The sequence below is a fragment of the Rhinopithecus roxellana genome, chromosome 13, assembly GCF_007565055.1.
Source record: "Rhinopithecus roxellana isolate Shanxi Qingling chromosome 13, ASM756505v1, whole genome shotgun sequence".
NCBI lineage: Eukaryota > Metazoa > Chordata > Mammalia > Primates > Cercopithecidae > Rhinopithecus > Rhinopithecus roxellana.
In genome coordinates, this window is record NC_044561.1 from 17,368,448 (window position 1) to 17,391,669 (window position 23,222).

General features: G+C 41.1%; 1 protein-coding gene across 1 annotated transcript in view; it reads right to left on the reverse strand.

Moving 5' to 3' along the window:
• LOC104665601 (piwi-like protein 3) overlaps window positions 1-22,567 on the reverse strand; it is a 45,782-nt gene extending 23,215 nt beyond the window's left edge. The window contains 12 exon segments of the mRNA XM_030915490.1: window positions 8,531-8,645; window positions 9,040-9,157; window positions 9,335-9,400; window positions 9,403-9,460; window positions 10,627-10,738; window positions 13,519-13,722; window positions 14,304-14,384; window positions 15,315-15,436; window positions 16,010-16,224; window positions 17,321-17,452; window positions 19,330-19,438; window positions 22,466-22,567. Coding sequence (XP_030771350.1) covers window positions 8,531-8,645; window positions 9,040-9,157; window positions 9,335-9,400; window positions 9,403-9,460; window positions 10,627-10,738; window positions 13,519-13,722; window positions 14,304-14,384; window positions 15,315-15,436; window positions 16,010-16,224; window positions 17,321-17,452; window positions 19,330-19,438; window positions 22,466-22,567 — 1,434 coding nt within the window.
• Window positions 22,568-23,222: the final 655 nt, after the last annotated feature.

A 23,222-nucleotide genomic window follows, 5' to 3' on the forward strand; every position in this document is an offset into this window, starting at 1 on the left:
TGTGAACCTGGGAGACAGAGCTTTCAGTGAGCTGAGATCGCGCCACTGCACTCCAGCCTATGGAACAGAGTGAAACTCCATCTCAAAAAAAAAAATCAAACTGGAGATACTACAACTGATACCACAAAAATACAACAGATCATTCAAGGCTACTATGAACACCTTTACACACACAAACTGGAAAACCTAGAGGAGACGGATAGATTTCTGGAACTGGAAATATACAACCCTCCTAGATTAAACCAAGAAGAAACCGAAACTTTGAACAGGCCAATAACAAGCAGTGAGATCGAAATGGTAATATGAGATGCCACCAACAAAGGTCCAGGACCAAATGGATTCACAGCTGAATTCTATCAGATACTCAAAGAAGAGTTGGTACCAGTCCTACTGAAACTATTCCAAAAGACAAAGAAGGAATCCTCCCTAAATCATTCTATGAAGCCAGTATCACCCTAATACCAAAACCAAGAAAGAAGAAAACAATAAAACAAAACTGCAGATCAATATCCCTGGTGAGCATAGATGTAAAAATTCTCACAAAATACTAGCTAAATGAATCATCAGCATATCAAAAAGATAATCCACCATGATCAAGTGGGCTTCATACCAGGGATACAGGGATGGTTTACAACATGCAAGTCAATAAGTGTGATACACCACACAAACAGGATTAAAAACAAAAATCACATGATTATCTCAATAGATGCAGAAAAAGCATTTGATAAAATCCAGCATCACTTTATGATCAAAAATCTCATGGCCAGGCACGGTGGCTCACGCCTGTAATCCCAGCACTTTGGGAGGCTGAGGTGGGCCAATCACGAAGTCAGGAGATCAAGACCATCCTGGCTAACACGGTGAAACCCAGTCTCTACTAAAAATTAGCCAGGTTTAGTGGCATGCACCTGTCGTCCCAGCTATTTGGGAGGCTGAGGCAGGAGAATCACTTGAACCCGGCAGGCAGAGGTTGTAGTGTGCCGAGATCCTGCCACTGCACTCCAGCCTGGGTGACAGAGTGACACTTTGTCTCAAAAAAAAAAAAAAAAAAAACCCTCAGCAAAATTGGCATAGAAGGGACATACCTTAAGGTAATAAAAGCCAAATGATATAAATAGAAACATAAGTTAAAAAGCAAAGGACACAAACAAGTCTCAAATTTAAGAAAAATTAAAATTATATCAAGTACTCTCTCAGACCACAGTGGAGTGAAACTGGAAATCAGCTCCAAAAGAACACCCAAAACCATGTAAATACATGGAAATTAGATAACCTGCTTCTGAATGATCATTGGGTTAACAATGAAAAGTTGAAAGCACTCCCCCACAAGAACTGGAACAAGACACTGATGCCCCCTTTCACCACTTCTATGAAACATAGTACTGGAAGTCCTAGCCAGGGCAATCAGACAGGAGAAAGAAATAAAGGACATCCAAATCAGCAAAGAGGAAGTCAACCTGTCACTGTTTGCTGATGTTATGATTGTATACCTAGAAAACCCTCAAGACTCATCCAACAAAGCTCCTAGATCTGAGAAGTTAATTCAGTGAACTTTCAGGATACGAAATTAATGTACACAAATCAGTAGCACTGCTATACATCAACAGCAACCAAGCTGAGAATCAAATCAAGAACTCCACCCCTTTTAAAATAGCTGCCCCAAAAAAAAAAAAAAAAAAAAAAAAAGGAATATACCTAACCAAGGAGGTGAAAGACCTCTCTATAAGGAAAACTACTACACACTGCTGAAAGAAATCATAGGTGACACAAATGAAAACATATCCCATGCTCATGGACGGGTAGAATCAATATTGTGAAAATGACCATACTGCCAAAAGCAATCTACAAATTCAGTGCAATTCCCATCAAAATAGCATCATCAATTCTTCATAGAACTAGAAAAAAATTCCTAAAATTCATATGGAACCAAAAAAGAGCCCGCATAGCCAAAGGAAGACTAAGAAATAACAAATCTGGAGGCATCACATTACTTGACTTCAAACTATACTACAAGGCTATAGTCACCCAAACAACATGGTAGTATAAAAATAGACACATAGACCAATGGAACAGATAGAGAACCCAGACATAAAGCCAAATACTAGTAGCTAACTGGTCTTTGACAAAGCAAACAAAAACAAAGTGGGGAAAGGACAGCCTATTCAACAAATGGTCCTGGGATAATTGGCAAGCCACATGTAGCAGAAAGAAACTGGATCTCATCTCTCACCTTATACAAACATCAACTCAAGATAGATCAAAGACTTAAATCTAAGACCTGAAGCCATAAGAATTCTAGAAGATCACATCAGAAAAACTCTTCTAGACATTGGCTTATGCAAAGACTTTATGACCAAGAACCCAAAAGCAAATGCAACACAAAGACAAATCGATGGGACTTAATTAAACTAAAACACTTATGCACAGCAAAAGAAATAATCAGCAAACAGACAACCCACAGAATGGGAGAAAATATTCCCAAACTATGCATATGACAAAGGACTGATATCCAGAATCTACAAGGAACTCAAATCAGCAAGAAAATAATCCCATCAAAAAATGGGCAAGGACATGAATAGACAATTCTCAAAAGAAATACAAGTGGCCAACAAACATGAACAAATGTTCTAATGACCAGGGAAAGGCAAATTAAAACCACAGTGCAATACCGCCTTACTCCTCCAACAATGGCAATAAAAAAATCAAAAGAGATGTTGACATGGATGTGGCAAGAAGGGAACACTTTTATACTGCTGGTGGGAATGTAAACTAGTACAACCACTCTGGAAAACAGTGTAGAGATTTCTTAAAGGACTAAAAGATCTACCATTTGACCTAGCAATCCCACTACTAGGTATCTACCCAGAGGAAAAATCATTATATGAAAAAGATACTTGCACATGCAAGTTTATAGCAGCACAGTTTGCAATCACAAAAATATAGAACCATCCCAAATGTCCAGTTAATGAGTTGATAAAGAAAATGTGGTGTACATTCACACCATGGAATACTACTCAGCCATAAAAAGGGTTTGCAGCAATCTGGATGGAGTTGGAGACCATTATTCTAAATGAAGTAACTCAGGAATGGAAAATCAAACATTGTTATCTTCTCACTCATAAGTGGGAGCTAAACTATGAGGATGCAAAGGCGTAAGAATGATGCAATGGACTTTGGGGACAGCAGGGAAGGGTGGGAGGGGTAATGGATAAAACACTACATGTTGGGTACCGTGTATACTGCTCAGGTGATGGGTGCACCAAAAGTACAAATACCACTAGAACTTATCCATGTAACTACCTGTTCCACAAAAACCTATTGAAATAAAATTTAAAAAAAAAAGAAAAATATTTTAAAAAGCAAAGGACAAATGTAAAACAGAGTTTATTCATTTTCTTTCTGCTTGTTTGCCTATGCAAGCAGTGTTGTTGGCACCTTAAAAGAAGGGGTTATAAGACAGGATTTGCAAGCCTTGTGGGAACTTCAAAAATATGCAATGGATACACAAAACAAACAAGTTATATCAAACTAGAGAAAATCACCTTCACTAAAAGGAAGGCAGGAAAGAAAGGAGGAAGAGACCAGAAAACACATAACAAAATGGCAGGAGTAAATCCTTACTTCTCAATAATAACATTGAATGTAAATGGACTAAACTCTAATTGAAAGAGTGACCGAATGGATTAAAAAAATAGATCTGCCTGCAAAAAACACTTAACCTATAAAGACTCACATGGACTGAAAATAAAGGCATGAAAAAGCACACACACAAGAAAAAACAGGAATAGCTATACTTAGACAAAATAGATTTCAAGACAAAAACTATGACACAAAGAAGGTCACTGTGTAACAATAAAAGGGTCAATTCAGCAAGAGGATATGACAATTGTGAATATATATGCACCCAACCCTGGAGAACCCAGATATATAAAACAAGTATTAGAGCTAAAGAGAGATAGGCCCCAATATGATAACAGTTGGAGACTTTAACACCCCACTTTCAGCACTGGACAGATCTTTCAGACAGAAATAAAGGAAATGTTGACCTTAATCTGCACTACACACTAGAGGGACATCATAGTTACAGAACGTTTCAGCCAACAGCCACATGATGAACATTCCTCAGTACATGGATCACTCAAAGACAGACCATATATTAGGTTACAAAAGAAGTCTTAACGGCCGGGCGCGGTGGCTCACGCCTGTAATCCCAGCACTTTGGGAGGCCGAGGCAGGTGGATCACGAGGTCAGGAGATTGAGACCATCCTGGCTAACACGCTGAAACCTCATTTCTACTAAAAATACAAAAAGTTAGCCGGGCGTAGTGGCGGGCGCCTGCAGTCCCAGCTACTTGGGAGGCTGAGGCAGGAGAATGGCGTGAACCCAGGAGGTGGAGCTTGCAGTGAGCCGAGATCGTGCCACTGCACTCCAGCCTGGGCGACAGAGCAAGACTCTGTCTCAAAAAAAAAAAAAAAAAAAAAAAAGAAGAAGTCTTAAAACATTCAAAAGACAAACAAAGATCTTCTCTGATCACAATGAAATAAAACTAGAAATCAAAAACAAGAGGCATTTTGGAAACTATACATACACATGGAAACTAAACAATATGCTCCTGAATGACCACCGGTCATCAGTCATAAGGAAATTGAGACTTTCTTGAAACAAATAATGAAACCATGACATACCAAAACCTATGGGATACAGTGAAAGCAGTAGTAAGAGGGAAGTTTATAGCTATAAGTACCTACATCAAAAGAGCAAAACTTCAAACCACCCCATGATGCATCTTAAAGAATTAGAAATGCAAGGCCAGATGTGGTGTCTCACACCTGTAATCCCAGCACTTTGGGAGGCCGAGAGAGGCAGATTACTTGAGGTCATGAGTTCAAGACCAACCTGGCCAACATGGCAAAATCCCAGGTGCTGGGACTCAGGAGACTGACGCACAAGAATTGCTTGAACCAGGGAGGTGGAGGCTGCAGTGAGCCAGAATCACCCCCACTACACTCCAGCCTGGACAACAGAGTGAGACTCAGTCTCAAAAAAAAAAAAAAAAAAAAGAAAAAGAAAAGGGAGACATTACAACCAACCAATATTGTAGAAATGTAAAGGATCACTCCTGGCTACTATGAGCAACTGTATGTCAGTAAATTGGAAAATCTAGAAGAAATGGAAAAATTCCTAGATATATACAACCTACTAAGATCAAACCATGAAGAAATTCAAAACCTGAACAGACCAATAACAAGTAATAAGATCAAAGACATAATAAGTCTCCCAAAGAAAAGCCCAGGACCTGATGGCTTCACTGCTGAATTCTGCAGAACATTTAAAGAACTAATACCAATCCTACTCCTATGCCGAAAAATAGAGGAGGAGGGAAAGCTTCCACGTCATTTCATGAAGTATTACTAAAACCAAAGACACATCAAAAAAAGAAAACTACAGGCCAATAGCCCCGATGAACACAGATACAAAAAATCCTCAACAAAATACTAGCAAACCAAATTTACTAACACACTAAAAATGTTCATCATGACCAAGTGGGATTTATCCCAGGGATTCAAGGATGGTTCTATGCAGGCAAATCACTGCGATACATCCACAGAATGAAGGACAAACTCATATGATCATTTCAACTGATGCTGAGCAGCATTTATTAATATTCAATATCCCTTCATGATTAAAAACTCTCAAAAACTGGGTATAGAATGAACATATTTCAACATAATCAAAGGCATATACATCAGACCCGCAGCTAGTATCATACTGAATGGGAAAAAACTGAAAGCCTTTTCTCCAAGATCTGGAGCACAACAAGGATGCCCCGTCACCATTGTTATTCAACATAGTACTGAAGTCCTAGAGCCATCAGACAAAAGTATTAAGGTAATTCAAATTGCAAAGATATGATCTTATATTTGGAAAAATCTAAAGATTCAAAAAAAACACACATAGAACTGATAAATTTAGTAAAGTTGCAGGATACAAAAATCAAAATACAAAATCGGTAGCATTTCTATATGCTAGCAGTGAACAATCTGAAAAGGAATCCCATTTACAATAGATACAAATAAAATACCTAGGAATTAACCTAACCAAATTAGTGAAAGAGCTCTACAATGAAAACTACAAAACACTGATGCAAGAAATTGAAGAGACCACACACAAAAATGAAGGTATTCCATGTTCGTGAATTACAAGAATCAATATCATTGAGATGACCATACTATCCAAAGCAATCCCTATCAAAATACCAAGGACATTCTTTATAGAAACAAAAACTATCCTAAAACTTATTTTAAAACCAAAAGACCCAGAATTGCATAAGCTATCCTAAGCAAAAAGAACAAAACTGGAAGAATCACATTACCTGACTTCAAATTATACTACAGAGCTATAGTAACCAAAATGGCCTGGTACTGGCATAAAAACAGACATATAGACCAGTGGATCAGAAATAGAGAACCCAAAAATAAATCCATACATCTAATGTGAACTCATTTTTGACAAAGGAGCCAAGAACATACACTGGGGAAAGGAGAGTCTCTTCTGTATATTCATATGCAGAAGAATGAAACTAGATCCCTCTCACCATATATTAAAAAAATTAAAATGGCTTGAAGACATAAATCCAAGACCTCAAACTATGAAACCACTACAAGAAAACATTGGGGAAACTCTCCAGGACATTAGAGTGAGCAAAGATTTCTTGAGCAATACCGCACAAGCACAGGCAACTAAAGCAAAAACGGACACGTGGGATCACATCAAGTTAAAAAGCTTCTATGTAGCAAAGGAAATAAAGTAAAGAGACAAGTCCCAAAATGGGAGAAAATATTTGCAAACTACCTGTCTGACAAGGGATTAATAACCAAAATCTAAGGAAAGCAAATGACTTTATAGGGGAAAAATAATCCAATTAAGAATGGACAAAAGATTTGAATAGACATTTCTGAAGACATACAAATAGCAAACAGGCATATTAAAAAGTGCTGATATCAATGATCACAGAAATGCAAATCAAAACTACAATGAGGTATCATCTCACCCCAGTTAAAATGGCTTTTATGCAGGACACGCAGTAACAAATGTTGGCAAGGATGTGGAGAAAAGGGAACCCTCATACGCAGTTGGTAGAAACGTCAATTACTATAACCACTGTGGAGAACAGTTTGGAGGTTCCTCAAAACACTAAAAATAGAGCTAACATATGATCCAGCAATCCTACTCTTAAGCATATAGCCAAAATAAAGGAAATTAGGATATTGAAGGATATCTGTACTTCCATGTTTATTGCAGCACTGTTCACAATAACCCAGATTTGGAAGCAACCTACATGTCTAACAGATAAATGGATAAGGAAAATGTGATACATATACACAATGGAGTACTATTGAGCCACAAAAAACAATGAGACCCTGTCATTTGCAACAAGGCTGGAACTGGAGGTCATTGTGTTAAATGGAATTAGCCAGGCACAGAAAAATGAACTTTGCATGTTCTCACTTATTTGTGGGATCTAAAAAAATCAAAAAATTAAAATGGCTTGAATTGATCACACCTATAATCCCAGCACTTAGGGAGGCCGAGGCGGGCGGATCACGAAGTCAGGAGATCGAGACCATCCTGGCTAACATGGTGAAACTTTGTCTCTACTAAAATTATAAAAAATTAGCCGGGCATGGTGGTGGGCACCTGTAATCCCAGCTTCTAGGGAGGCTGAGGCAGGAGAATGGCGTGAACCCAGGAGACGGAGCTTGCAGTGAGCCGAGAACACACCACTGCACTCCAGCAAGGGTGATGGAGCGAGATTCTGTCTCAAAAAAAAAAAAAATTCAAAACAATTGAACTCATGGAGATAGAGTAGGATGGTTACAGAGTCTGGGAAGGGTAGTGGGAGGTTGGAGGGGAACGTAGCGATGGTTAATGGGTACAAAAAATAGAAGAAATGAGTAAGACCTAGTATCTGCTAGTACAAAAGGGTGACTAAAGTCAAAAATAATTTAATTGTGCATTTTAAAATAACTAAAGGAATATAATTGGAATGTTTGTAACACAAAGGACAAATGCTTGAGGGGACAAATATCCCACTTACCCTGATGTGATTATGTACTGCATGCCTGTATCAAAATACCACATGTAACCCACACATATACATACCTAGTATGTACCCACAAAAACTGAAAGATAACAAAATTTAAATAAAGTTTTTTTTGTTTTTGTTTTTTTTTACATAGGTTAGTGAATTACTTTGATTCTAGGTACTTGACTCTTAAGGATATATTTGAAAAATGGATCTTCCAAATGCCATGAGCAAATGTCCAGAATATTAATTAGATAGACGTAATACAGAGCTATGTGCCAAGCACGTTACATGCATTTAGTGTTTCTTATTCTGTCAATATAGAAAATATGAGCAGTCTAAAAAGGGAACAGCAATCGTAGTCATTACTGAGACTCAGTTTCCTTTTTGCATTCCTCTTCATTTGACCCAACCATGACATGATAATTTTGAAACTGTCTTACCATTCTTCTGCCTTGCACGATGTTTGCATTTTTCAAAACTCTTCCTGAGACGGACAAAAAGTTGGTATCAAATTTCAAATCCCAGAGTTGAAGTAAGTCTCGTACTTTTTTATTACTGAAAATTAAAATATCGCCAAGATGATCAAACCAAGTAAGGTAACCAAAAGCAGTTAGCCACTTGTGCAAGGCAATTTCCTTCTATTCCAAGGTTCACGATCACTTGTCCGCAGCATTGAGATGCGGCAGTACCTTCCCTGAAACTCTGACATCTTGTTTTTGCTCTCATGTTCATAAAGGTACATAAAGCCTTTTGATTTCATTCTTCCCCGCCTGGCCTCCTAACTGCAATGACAGAAAAACTAGAGTCGTGCGCCAACAACAACAAAATTCTTCCCATTGTCACTTGCTAATAGAAGAAACTGAGATGCCAGGGTTGAGATGCCATCAGCTTCATTGCAACACTATGGCACATGCACACACAAACACTCAGCCAGAAAAGCAGCACTTACTCTTGTACAGTATTGATGAATTCTTTTAATGTGTGATGCCTTCTTCTTGGACTCAGTCTTGTATGTTTAGCCAATTCTTTCATAGTGCTGTAATCTTTACGTATTTCATCTGTTAGACCTTTAAAAAAAATCCAAAAGATACATCTGAACAAGCATGAATTTGTGTGAGGACTAAATTATAACAGCTGGAGGAACCTACTACCTTACCAAGGAGACACACTTCGAATTCCCTGAAAAGCCTGCACTAAGTCATAGTTATGCCTGACTTTAAAGAGGGGCTGTAAGCCATCAGTACCTGTCATGGAGCACAGCTGAGGAATCAGCAGGATAGGTTCACGTTGTGTACCCGTTAGGCCCTTTTCCATCTGCCCTGGCTGACCAAAAGTGGCTGTTTCTTCACAGTGACAATTTCTTTATGTTGCTGCTCAACAAACAAGAGACCAGCATGACCACCAGTGAGACCTTAGAAACATCACACACACAGGTTCACAAGTGCATATGTGAGACTACAAATGAAGGGCCACAGGCGTGCTGGTGACATAGCTTCCCCAAGTTTAATAGTGTACTATGAATACTCTCAAAATTCTCTTACCTTTGATATGCCAGGGACCTTTCCTTGTGAGCATACTTGGCCAAAGACAGGACTCCCACGAAACATGACACTGGGATCGTCAAGCTACTCTAACATTGTATATGAGAGTGGGTGAGACAGGATCTGTAGTGGGTCTCACCAGGCTTGCCTTGAAAACTCCCAAAGCATACTGAAAACTGTCAAGAGGACAGTTTAAAGAGTGGCTGTAAGCCATCAGTACCTGTCATGTAGCACAACTGAGGAATCGGCAGGATACGTTCACGTTGTGTACCCACAAATGCCATGAGCAAGTGTCCAGAATATTAATTAGCTAGACCTAATACAGAGCTTACTATGTGCCAAGCACCTTACATACATTCTTGGTGTTTCTTATTCTCTCAATAGAGAAAGAATGAGCAGTCTGGAAAGGGAACAGCAATCGTAGTCATTACTGAGACTCAGTTCTTTTTTGCATTACTCTTTATTTGACCCAATTTGGGAGGCCAAGGCAGATGGATCACCTGAGGTCAGGAGTTCAAGGCCAGCCTGACCGATATGGTGAAATCCCATCTCTACTAAAAATACAAAAATTAGCCAGGTGTGGTGGCAGGCGCCTGTAGTCCCAGCTACTTGGGAGGCTGAGGCAGGAAAATTGCTTGAACCTGGGAGGTGGAGGTGGCAGTGAGCAGAGATCATGCCACTGCACTCCAGCCTGGGAGACGGAACAAGACTACAACTCAAAAAATAAAAAATAAAAAATAAAGAGTATGATAGTAGCCACTTTTAAGACTGAAAGAAGGGAAAGAAGGGGTCACACTGGCACCATTCTAGTTATGTGACATTATCCTATATACAAGGCACTTGGATGCATGGATAATAGATCAGTCAAGCTATAATCCTCTAAAAGGAAAATACGTATGTTTATATGACAAATATATTCAAGTATCTAAATAAGATAAACTGAAATACATGAAGGCTTACAATTTAAATATATTTAAAGAAATACAGTTTCATACCTGCCTGTAGTAGTCTATATAGGTGATTTTGCTGCCATCTGATCTGTTAAATGTGTCTTCAGGATTCTGCTTCCAATCAATATCATCCACTCTGTAGGTTTTGTTGTTGTATCTGTGGAATAATTACAACATGGTATCATTTCCGACTTATTCATTGCATGGAACCATCCACACAGGAAATAAGATTTTTGTTTTTTTGAGACAGAGTCTCACTCTGTTGCCCAGGCTGCAGCGCAGTGGCACGATCTCGGATCACTGCAAGCTCCACCTCCTGGGTTCAAGCCATTCTCCTGCCTCAGCCTCCTGAGTAGCTGGGACTACAGGCGCATGCCACCACACCCGGCTAATTTTTTGTATTTTAGTAGAGATGGGGTTTCACCGTGTTGGTCAAGATGGTCTTGATCTCCTGACCTTGTGATCCGCCCACCTCGGCCTCCCAAAGTGCTGGGATTACAGGTGTGAGCCACCACGCCCGGCCGAAAATAAGACATTTTTAATCCTGCAAGGAATTGCAGGATATATTAGATTTACTATGATGTAATTCACATACTGCACAACTCACCCACCTGAGCATACGATCACCTGTTTTTTTCTATAGCCAGAGTTGTGCAATCATCAAGACAAAGAAGAAACATAAGCAGTCACTTCCCATTTTAGCCTAATTCACCAGCCTTCAGGCAACCACTAGTCTACTTCCTGTCTCAACACATTTGCTCATTCACTTCATATAAACTGAGTCATACAATGTGTGTTCTTTCCCAACTGGCTTCTTTCACTTAGCATCATGTTTAAGGTTCATCCACGCTGAAGTCTTAGCACTTAATTCCTTTTCATTTCCAAATAATATTCTATTGTATGATATCCCACCTTTTGTTTATCCATTCACCAGCTGGACATTACGGTTGTTATGTACTTTTGGTTACCACAAGGTTACGAACATTTGTGTGCCAATTTTAGTAAACATGTTCTCATTTCTCTTGTGTATTTAAGTAGGAATAAAATTACTGGTTCATATGGTGATGATATAGGAGTTAAAAAGGAATTTAGGTGGTTAGTAAAAGTTCTCGGTGGAATTTTCTCTTAAGAAAGCAGCCCCCAAACCATTTATTTTCTAACAAAATGCAGCCTGAAAAATCAAGCTGCAAGCATAGGTAAGCAAGCTGGAAGCTTGCATAGTTGAATGCCAGCAGTTATGCCAGAAGCCAGTATATCCAACATGGAAGTTCTCTTCCCTTCTCCTTGTTGCCACGTGTGCAGGTGTTATGGTGCCGGCCAGGTGGAGACCACATCTACATTAAAGATTAGAGTGGGATAGCCAGCCTCTTTGCAGGCTATGTAAATGGCACACCTGGTCCAGCCAATCCTCTGGGCTCTATGTAAATCAGACACCACCTCCTCAAGCCCCTCTATGAAACCAACCCATCCCTCTGCAAAGGGGGAGACCCATTTGGAATGCCCCTCCCCCTGCAAGGGGGGATTTTCTCTTCTTTAACCTACTCAGCTTTCTGCTCCTAAACCCACACCTCCTGCGTCGGCATCTCTGCTTTCCTTAGTGTGAGACAACAAACCCTAGTAAATTTCCTCAAACAAGGCCACTTCAGTAATGCACATCTTTAGCATTTTAAGAAAGTGCCAGACTGTTTTCCAAAGAAGCCAAACCATTTAATATTCCTACAAGCAGCATACTAGGGTTGCTTCTGAGCGTTCCACATCCTTGCCGATACTTGTCAACATCTGTCTAATTTTAACCATCGTAGTAGCTATGAAATGATATCTCATTGTGGTTTTCACTTGCATTTCTATGATGGCTACTGATGTTGTACATTTTCATGCATTGGCCACTTGTACATTTTGTTTAAATATATCTGCAGAAGTATCTAATCTTTTGTCCATTTAAAAAAATACGTTGTCTCTCAATTAAGTATTGTTTGTATATTCTAGATACAGGTTACTTAGGTGATTTGCAAACATTTTCCCCACTTTTTCCAGTTGTGTTTTCACAATTTTGATAGTATAGTTTGAGTAACTTTTTAATTTGGTGAAACCCAATGTGTTTATGTTTCTTTTGTTATCACTTCTGCTTTGAGTGGCTTATCTAAGGTTTTGCCTAGCTCAAAGTCAAAAAGACTGAATCTTTTTTCTAAGAATGTTATGCTTTTAGTTCTTAAATGTAGGTCTATTGAGTTGGTTTTTGAATTAAATTGGAATTGTGTGAACTGCATGAGGAAGGTGGATATTCAGTTATCCCAGCAACATTATTGAAAAGATTATTCTTTCCCCTTTTGAATTGCCTTGACATACTTGTCAGAAGCCAACTAAGTGGAGGGTTAACCTTCTGGACTTATTTCATTGGTCTCTATCTATCGTTAGGCCAACATCACACTGTCTTGATTACTAGAGCTTTCTGGTAAGTTTTAAAATTGAAAAGTGCGAGTCCTCCAATTGCATCCATGTAAGATTGTGTTGGCTAACTAACTGGTTCTTTAAATCCATTCTCTCATCAATTTAAGATTTCTGTTGTAGAAAGATTTTAAAACTTCCTTCAAATGGGAAATGGCTGATGGATTATAACTAAGCACTGGTTTTTAAACTAGCTAAATGCCTACAACAAAGAGGAAAAGGAAAGAAATTCAGAAACAGCTTAGTGTTATGTGCAAGGTAGGGTTCAGAACAAATGGACTGGCATTAGGGATTACAAGAGAGTGAGGTCTACAATTGACACATTCTTCTCCCAAGTTGTATAACTACAGGAGAGATGGGACCAGTTGTTCTTGCCATTTCTACTCCTGAACTTCAACATTTAGTGATCAGAAAACTATAGGACCATCTCTTGGGAGGGGGTGGGGGGGGGTAGTTAAAGTGATTGGATAGGTTTTTAAAAGACAGACTTACTTTGTCAGAACAATTGATCCAATTAATTTATTAGTTACTTCCTCTCGGATGTTTCCTGTCTGGGCCTCGGCAGATGTTCTCTTTATGAAATCATAAGCAGTTTCTATTCGGAGCAGTTTGTGGCTCACATCAGCACAGAGGGTAATGCCGTTTTCATATTGAAGAATAGAAGTAACATAACCAAGCCAGATTTCCAAACTGGTACTAGAATAAATTACATGAGTGTATTAAGTCTGAGCTCTTCACATAAAGTCAAGGGCTTCTGGGCCTAAGCTCTGGGTCTAAAAATTGGTACTTAAGAGTCAGTTTTAAGTATTTGTTCTTAGTCTTTTGAAGGACCTTCAGATAAACATTTATTGGATGTGCCATTTATACCATTTTTGTTAAACTGTTTTATCACCCACAGGCTTAAAGTATTACATCCATATTTATCTGTAACATAACTTACATGTAATATATACATATACCAGTGAGTAATATAGAGAGATATAGTTGCTATGGTTGAAGATATTTTCAAAGACAAATTACCCATTTTGGATGATTGTTTAGGCTTAACAATGTGTATGCAACAACTGAATACCTCAAGGTTTATATTTATCATACTAAGATTTTTAAAGTGACTCTTACTTTGAGTTGACATTATACTAAATTGTTCATGGTTAGTGGATATCATTTAAAAGGCCATCACTTTTAAGGCATACCACTTCAAATGTGAAATGAATAACTTTCTCAAAAAATCCTATGTTTAAGTCTACAGAATATGAAATTTTCTTCTTTATACAAACCCATGACGGTACAACTGAATTGCCTTCTTTTTGGTATAATAGTTGCGACCAACTTGCTCAAAATCCAGCAGCTTGAAAGTTCTAGAAATGGAAAGAATAGATTTTGTTGAAAGTAGCAGGTACATCATTAAGCATTTGGTAAGACATATAAGGGAAAGAAAAAAATCTGCCAGTGACTGTTTATATTATCAATGAACACAAAGTACCTGATAACTAAGTTACATTATGAGGTGGATATTAAGGTTCATTTAACCTCAATTGTTCCATCTCCTTATAAACACAATATTATAGAAAGGTTATCAAAATGTTCTTCATTCTCAAAACTGAACTAAGGCCTCTTTTTCAAACTGTGCCTTTTTTTTTTTTTTGAGACAGAGTCTTGCTCTGTTACCCAGGCTGGAGTGCAGTGGCACAATCTCTGCTCACCGCAACCTCCACCTCCTGGGACCAAGTGATCCTCCTGCCTCAGCCTCCCAAGTAGCTTCCTCTCGGAAGCACCCACCACCATGCCTGGCTAATTTTTGTATTTTTAGTAGAGGCAGGGTTTCATCGTGTTGGCCAGGCTGGTCTAGGACTCCTGACCTCAAATGATCCAGCCACCTCAGCCTCCCAAAGTGCTGGGATTACAGGCGTGAGCCACCATGCCCGGCCTCAAACTCTGCCTTTCAAATTTTAACTTTCAATATTTAGTCATTGTAGTGACCACAGAATAAAACATGTATTTCCTACAGAGGCATACACAGATGTGCATAGCTGATGTCTATTACTCTTTCTAGGCAGGTATGAGACAAAGAGCAGGGATAGGCCAGGAGAAGAACATTGAGGATAAGCCACTGAACTTGCATATTCTAGTTGAGCCTCAAGTATCATTTCATCTCCAAGACCCTTCACTCTCTTAATACACGAGGACTATGAAGAACACAAAGTGCTGGAAGCAAATGGCCGTGTTCCACACCACTACACAGTGAAACAACCGAATGAATAGCTAAGAAACTCAACCCGGTCACATACCTTCTAAAGAGAATGTTGTAATAGCGTAGGCAATCTGGCGACGTGGGCCTGATTTCTTTGGAAAACTCAACTGTAATCTTCACAAATTTTTTGTCTTTGGTCATGCTCAACCATTCCACTCTCTGAGATTAAAAACAAAAAGTCCAGATATTCTTCCAAAAAACTCAGCTTCACTGCACGGCAAATCACCATGTCACCTGGCTATCCAACACACCATCGTGATGGAGCAGTCTTTCCCACAGAAGCACGTGCATGTAGAAAACATGATTCACAAGAGTGAAGAGTTGGAATTAAATACTTAAGTTGAAATATTTTACTTAAGCTCCTGAAAACAATTTAATTGTTCAGTTAATATAGAAATTTATGGAAGAAAATAAGTTCTCTAATTTTTTTTTCTGCTAGGAGTTGGGGGCTGAAGTTTCGAGGAAACAAATAGAATAAAAAAAAAGTATCTAAAACTTTGTCAGCATTTGTGAGCCACGTTGTGCTATTAAATTTCATTTAAGCATTAAAATTAGAGGCATTATTGAATATCAGTGATAACCAAACATGGCACGTAGGTTTCACTACAAGTCATATGGGCAAGAGATCTTTGGGGCGTCTCAACAAACAACTGCACAAAAATAGGTATTTTATTATAATAAAGTAAAAACAAGAGAAAGAACACAGGAAAATGTGAAATAACATTACTTAACCCGCTCTTTTAGTGGCCGAGATAATAATAAAGAGTTTCCATCAAATATATGGCACTCTCCAAATTTCCTTCTATGTTGATCAAGTAAAATTGTACGGAGATTTCCATCTTCTATATCTGGTCTGTAATCAACGTTGTATTTATATGCAACCCACTGAGGACGAGAAATCACTCGGAAGTGGTTGGCGAGTAGCTGTACCACTGTACCCTCTGAACCTGAAAAATTGAGCCATGTGACTATAAAGAAACAGACTGATTAGGCCCAAACAAACAGTTTGGACACTACAATATTAAAAGCCAAAGTTAGGGCTGGGCACAGTGTCTCACGCCTATAATCCCAACAGTCAGAGGCGGAGGCAGGGGGATCACCTGAGATCAGGAGTTCCAGACCAGTCTGGCCAACATGGTGACCCTGTCTCTATTAAAAATACAAAAAATTAGCTGGGCACAGTGGCGGGTGCCTATAATCCAAGCTTCTCGGGAGGCTGAGGCAGGAGAATCACTAGAACCTACGAGGCAGAGGCTGTAGTGAGCTGAGATCACACCACTGCCCTCCAGCCTGGGCCAGAAGAGCTAAACTCCATCAAAAAAAAGCCAAGCCAAGCCAAAGTTAGGTCAGACAAGGAGATAAATAACATTTGTAATGCACCTGATTTGCAGAATGCCTATCAATTTCAGTGAGCCCTTATGCCAGCATACATTTAGGAAGTTTAAGATATTGAACAATAGATTAAAAATTAGAACATTTGTGGTTTACAAAAGGAGAAAAACTGCCACCTTATGTGATTTTTAAAAAAGTCTCAGCACAGGCCAGGGCATGGTGGCTTACACCTATAATCCTAGCCCTTTGGGAGGCCCAGGTGGGAGGATGGTTTGGGCCAGGAGTTCCAGACCAGCCTGGGCCAGGTGGGAGGCACCACTACTTACAGTGATGACAGAAAGCTTTCCAGAATTTATTAAACAAAGCTTTTATCAAAAGTTTAAAATGGGCCAGGTGTGGTGGCTCATTCCTGTAATCTCAGCAGTTTGGAGGGCCCAGGTGAGAGGATGGCTTGGGCCAGGAGTTCTAGACCAGTAAGACCCTGTCTCTACAAAATTAAAAAATATATACGTCTATTTGGGCATGGTGGTGCCCACCTGTAGTCCCAGCTACTCAAGGTGGGAGGAACAGCTGAGCCCAGGAGTTCAAGGCTGAAGTGAACATCACTGTACTCCAGCCTGGGTGACAGAGCAGGACCTTATCTCTCAACAGAAAAAAAAAAAAAGTTAAAAACCAACAGCTCCATAAACATTGAGTTCTAGGCCAACATACCTGTTTTTGAGTCTTTAACATGCATCATATATCGCCTGGTGTTCACCACCAGGTCCTGAAAAACTCCACCAATCCTCCTCTCCTGCAAGGGCGCTGTATGCAACCCAGCCTCAGGTCCAGGTTCCTTCACTCCTGCGTAAATGTAAACGCCAGACGTTTAAACAATAAAAAGGGAAGAATAGAAAAGCCAGTATTAACACCCAGCATAAGTTTGCTGGAGGTAAAAAAGATGCCACCCAAGGTTCCAAAACACATTGCGGTGACATGTTGCCACAAAAGCATAACCTTACGCAGAAACCTTTCCCAAGGAGTCCCCAGTTCACATCCCTGGTTGCCTCAGCACTTTCTTCATTCCTGCTACATATTTGCCCCATTCCTTTGTGTATTTGTTCATGGTACAAGATTCTAGAAACCTGGGTTCTGACTCTGTCGCTAAGCCTATCTCCTGGCACTACACTGCCCCCTAGTGGGCATCATAAAATGCCAAATAAGCCAATCATTTAAAAAATCTATAAAACTGGCTTTTAGGTGACAGAGCGAGACTCCGTCTCAAAAAAAAAAAAAAAAAAAAAAAAAAAATGGCTTTTAACACAAAACTGATCTATCCTTTATATTAACAGCAACTAGGAAAGGATGACACTATTTTAACTTCCATTCTAAGGTTCATAGTGATGTAGGTATTCTACAAAGTTAACATTTAAATGACAGCACAATGCAGTCTTTCAGTGACAAGAGAGGCATCTTGAAGGAATATGCACACATTGTTGTAAATCCTGTACCCCTGAATGGCCAGGACGTCTGTGCCTTGGGTTACAACAATGGTTTTTCCTCAAAATTTTACTTCTGGAGGCTATTTTTTAGTTTATGATGATCTTACAAAGTAAGTGTCTCCATTTCTATGACAGACTAACTACATTTTACACATAAAATTGCAAACAATTTTATCAAACTCCCAACTAGTTCCTGACACATCCAGCAATCAAATTCATCATATTAAAATGTCAGCAAAATAAAACAGGTTATCCTAGCTTGGCACCTTGGCACTCGCTACAAACCACGTACTTTTATTTTTTGAGACGGAATCTCACTCTGTCACCCAGGCTGGAGTGCAGTGGCACCATCTCAGTTCACTGGAACCTCTGCCTCCTGGGTTCAAGCGATTCTCCTGCCTCAGCCTGCTGAGTAGTTGGGATTACAGGCACATGCTACCATGCCTGGCTAACTTGTCTATTTTTAGTAGAGATAGGATTTTGCCTGTTGGCCAGGCTGGTCTCAAACTTCTGGCCTCAAGTGATCCACCCACCTGGGCCGCCCAAAGTGCCGGTGTGAGCCACCACGCCCAGTCCATGTAATTTATACATACTATTTAATAACAACCCTTCCCATTATAAAAATATGTGTTTTAATTTTATGTATTCAAATATATAAGCTCATTTTATAGGTTCTGGATTTTGTTTTGGTTTAATATTTATAATACAATTTTTTAGTGTTTCAAGTTTTGACTAATCACAAGCTATTTTGCTATAGAAAGCAAAGTGGAGAATCCAGACTAAAGTTGAATCACATTAGCCAAATCCTAAGCAAATGACAATATCTGAGCCTGCGTGCATGAGCACTTGTATAAATGAGGATAACCTGTCAGCCTGCAATGTAGGTAACAGGTTCAACCTGTTAATGCCACAATTTAAAAAGGCAAGAAAATGGTGTTCTTAGAATTCCATTAAGTTAACTTAGAGTTATCATCTGCAAATGTGTCATCTAAATTTGAAAAGCAATTATGTTGATCTGGCCAAAAAACAGTGACTTCCATTTCTCTTCCACAAGACATAGGTGAAGAAAACACTATCAGATAATTCACTGCACGAAGAGAGACAGTTGCAAGCTGCACACACTTCCCATCCCAGCAAATCTCACAGGGGTCCTGAGGCTCTGTCTAGAACCTTCTACCGCTGTGGTTGCCCTTCACACATGAAGCATCCCCTGCCCCTCATGTCCTTGCCTCCTTTCACCTTGAGACTGTGCTGCTCCTCCTGCTCCTCTTGGCTGCAGAGGTCTAACCACTGGGACTTCCTCCCTCAGTGGCCGGGGTGTCCGCTGCAACTGAGTGGGCTCCTGGGTCTGCATGATTTTGGAAATAGAAATAATGAGCAGTGCCCCACTGTGTTCATTCTCCCTCCAAATGGCACTTTCAGGGCACAAGGCAAAGGAACTTCCTCTGCAAAGCTCACATTCCAGTGACAGAAACTAAGTTGTAATAAGCAACATACATAGCACCTTGTGTGGTAATTGCTAAGGAAACAAACAAAAAAAGAACAAAACAAACCAAGGAGAAAAATGATTGGGAAGGTGGGGTGTGAAGGGGCAGGTTTCACTAGCCAATGGGGGCAAAGGAAGGCCTCAGTGAGAAAGTGCCATTGAACCCAAGACTTGGAGGTGCTGAGTTGAATTAGCAAAGTTACCCAAGCCAGAGGTGAAGGAAAAAGAGCAGAGTTCTGCAGCTGGGAATGTTCAAGGAAGAATGAGGCAGCCAGTATGGCTGGAAGAAGGAAAGGGAGAGAGATGTCAGTGAGATGAAGGGAAGGTCATTTTAAGGAAATTGCTTCTGGCTGATAAAATGAGAGCTGTGACAGAGGCCAGGTGCGGTGGTTCACACCTACAACCCAGCACTTTGGGAGGCTGAGGTGGGCAGATCACCTGAGGTCAGGAGTTCAAGACCAGCCTGGCCAACGTGGAGAAACCCCGTCTCTACTAAAAATACAAAATTAACTGGGCATGGTGGTGCATGCCTGTAATCCCAGCTACTCGGGAGGCTGAGGCAGGAGAATCACTTGAACCCGGGAGGCAGAAGTTGCAGTGAGCCGAGATTACACCATTGCACTCCAGCCTGGGCAACAAGAGCAAAACTCCGTCTTTTAAAAAAAAAAAAAAAAGCAGCTGTGACAGGATGCCAGGCAGAGGAATGACATGAACTGATTTGTCAGGTTTGGTGTTGGGAACAGGCTGAGTGAGAGACAAGGAAATAGCAAGGGATGTAAGCTGTTCAGGCCAGAAGGCAGGGATAGGGGTGGTAAGAAATTGTCTGATACTGGATTAGTTTTTGAGAAAAAAAACTAGAGGCCAGGCATGGTGACTCACACCTGTAATCCCAGCACTTTGGGAGGCTGAGGTGGGTGGATCATGAGGTCAGGAAATCAAGACCATCCTGGCTAACACAGTGAAACCCTGTCTCTACTAAAAATACAAAAAATTAGCCAGGCGTGGTGGCGGGTGCCTGCAGTCCCAGCTACTTGGGAGGCTGAAGCAGGAGAATGGTGTGAACCCAGGAGGCGGAACTTGCAGTGAGCCGAGATCATGCCACTGAACTCCAACCTGGATGACAGAGCGAGACTCCATCTCAAAAAAAAAAAAAAAAAAAAAAAAGGCCGGGCACGGTGGCTCAAGCCTGTAATCCCAGCACTTTGGGAGGCTGAGACGGGCGGATCACGAGGTCAGGAGATCGAGACCATCCTGGCTAACACAGTGAAACCCCGTCTCTACTAAAAAAAAACTACAAAAAACTAGCCGGGCGAGGTGGCGGCGCCTGTAGTCCCAGCTACTCGGGAGGCTGAGGCAGGAGAATGGCGTGAACCTGGGAGGCGGAGCTTGCAGTGGGCTGAGATCCGGCCACAGCACTCCAGCCTGGGTTGACAGAGCGAGACTCCGTCTCAAAAAAAAAAAAAAAAGAAAAGAAAAAATTGGAGAGAAAAACCCTGTGATTGTTTTTGAGAAGGGCTTGAGGTCATAAAGATAGGATGAAACCATAGACTTTTGGCCTGAGCAAACAGAAGAATGGAAGTCCTTCTGATGAGGTGGATATGGCATGATAAGGCAGATTGGGAGTGTGAGGTGTCTGTGGACACCCGTGGGGGTGTTGGGTGGTGCAGGAGAGGTTCTGGCCAAGGAGATAAATATGGGGATCAATCCACACACCAGATAGCATTTGGACACTGGATAACTTCACCAAGGGAGTGAGAATATGGAGAAAAAAGATGTGGCTCAAGGGCTGGGGCTTGGCAATATCAAGAGGCCATAGAGGAGAACTCCACAAAGGAGAGCAAGTACGGGTGGTCAGTGATGAAGGAGGTAACCTAAACGCCAAGAGGAGGGAGTTGATCAGGAGAAAAGAGGTCGCAAATGTGCCGAGGAAATGTGAAGGGGCAAGTCTGAGGAAAGCTGCCCTGTGAATGTGGCAGAGTGGAAGGGCCCAGGGAAGGTTTCCTGATGAATGGGAGTGAACTCAGTGAGTCTATAGACGATGGGAATGATTTAGGAGAACACACCTGCTGACTTGGGAGACAGAAAGGAAAGTTGCAGGAGACATGCCCTAGACAGAGGACTGGCTAAGGGGCTAAGTAGAGATATTTGCTTTAGGTAGGAACAAAGATGGTGCCCTAGGATCTCCAGTGAGGGGTTGGACTATGGCTCATGAGTGAGGAGACAAGACGGGGAGCCACTGACACTCTCACTGGATGCTTTATCTCAGTGACACAGAAGTCGATGTTGAAAACTGAGAATTAGGACCAGGAGGAGGAATTGAGGTTGAAGGGCTTAGGAGAAGGAGAGAGAAGCAACAATCACACCGCACAATAAGTGGACCTGGAGGGTGGCATGCTGCTTCCATGCAGTATAGGGTCGCCCTGGAGGATGTCAGGTGGGGCCCCTCAGCGCCACTATGGATCCTATTGTGTGAAGACAAAGTGGATATGCAATAAGAGAAGACAAAACAGAGCAGGCATAACAAGTTTTCAACACGACTGGAAATTCTGTCTAACTCAGGCTGTGCCAGGACATTCAGGAAGTTGCTCATTCTGGGTCACTTCCAAATAGGAGACACTGGCAGAAGCCAAGAGATCTAGAAACCTTTGCATCCACTTTTGGCTGAAAGTCAGTCTGCTTGCACATGTGAAAATGTGAGAAGGAAGCAGTAGAGAGTACATCCGAGTAAAGCCTCCCCATGCTGCCATCTATAGAGCCTGACTTATGAACTTTTTTAGTCCTCACTTAGCACTATACCTGAACTAGCTTGGCTCAACAACCAATTCTGTTCTTTTCAGTACAGGCACGTATCTCTTGCAGAAAGAAAACAATGAACGTTACAGGGCTCACTGTAGCTGATCCAGGTGCTCCGGGTCCCCCAGGTGCCTCTTGTTGGTCGCTCTCCCTGCGGCGGGCTCTGCCTCGGGCGCGAGTCCTGGCCCTACCAGGCATTGTGGTCCTGAAGGTGATGACTCTGAAGAACACAGTTATATTAGACATCTCTGTGGAGTTGCCTGGTGTCTTACTCTTTTCAGTGTTGCTACAACAGAATATCTGAGGCTGGGTAATTTATAAAGGAAGAGGTGTGTTTGGCTCATCATTCTGGTGGCTGGAAAGTCCAAGACTGGGCACCCCATCTGGTGAGGGTCTCATGCTGCTTCAACTCATGGTAGAAAGCGAAAGTGGGGGAGAGGTGTGGACAAAGACCACATGGCAAGAAGTGAAACAAGAAAAACTCGGCCGGGCGCGGTGGCTCAAGCCTGTAATCCCAGCACTTTGGGAGGCCGAGACGGGCGGATCACGAGGTCAGGAGATCAAGACCATCCTGGCTAACATGGTGAAACCCCGTCTCTACTAAAAAATACAAAAAACTAGCCGGGCGTGGTGGCGGGCGCCTGTAGTCCCAGCTACTCGGAGGCTGAGGCGGGAGAATGGCGTGAACCCGGGAGGCGGAGCTTGCAGTGAGCTGAGATCCGGCCACTGCACTCCAGCCTGGGCGACACAGCAAGACTCCATCTCAAAAAAAAAAAAAAAAAAAAGAAAGAAAAACTGAGGAAGTTGGACTCTAACAACCAGCTCAGGCAGGCACTAATCCAACTCACCTCCA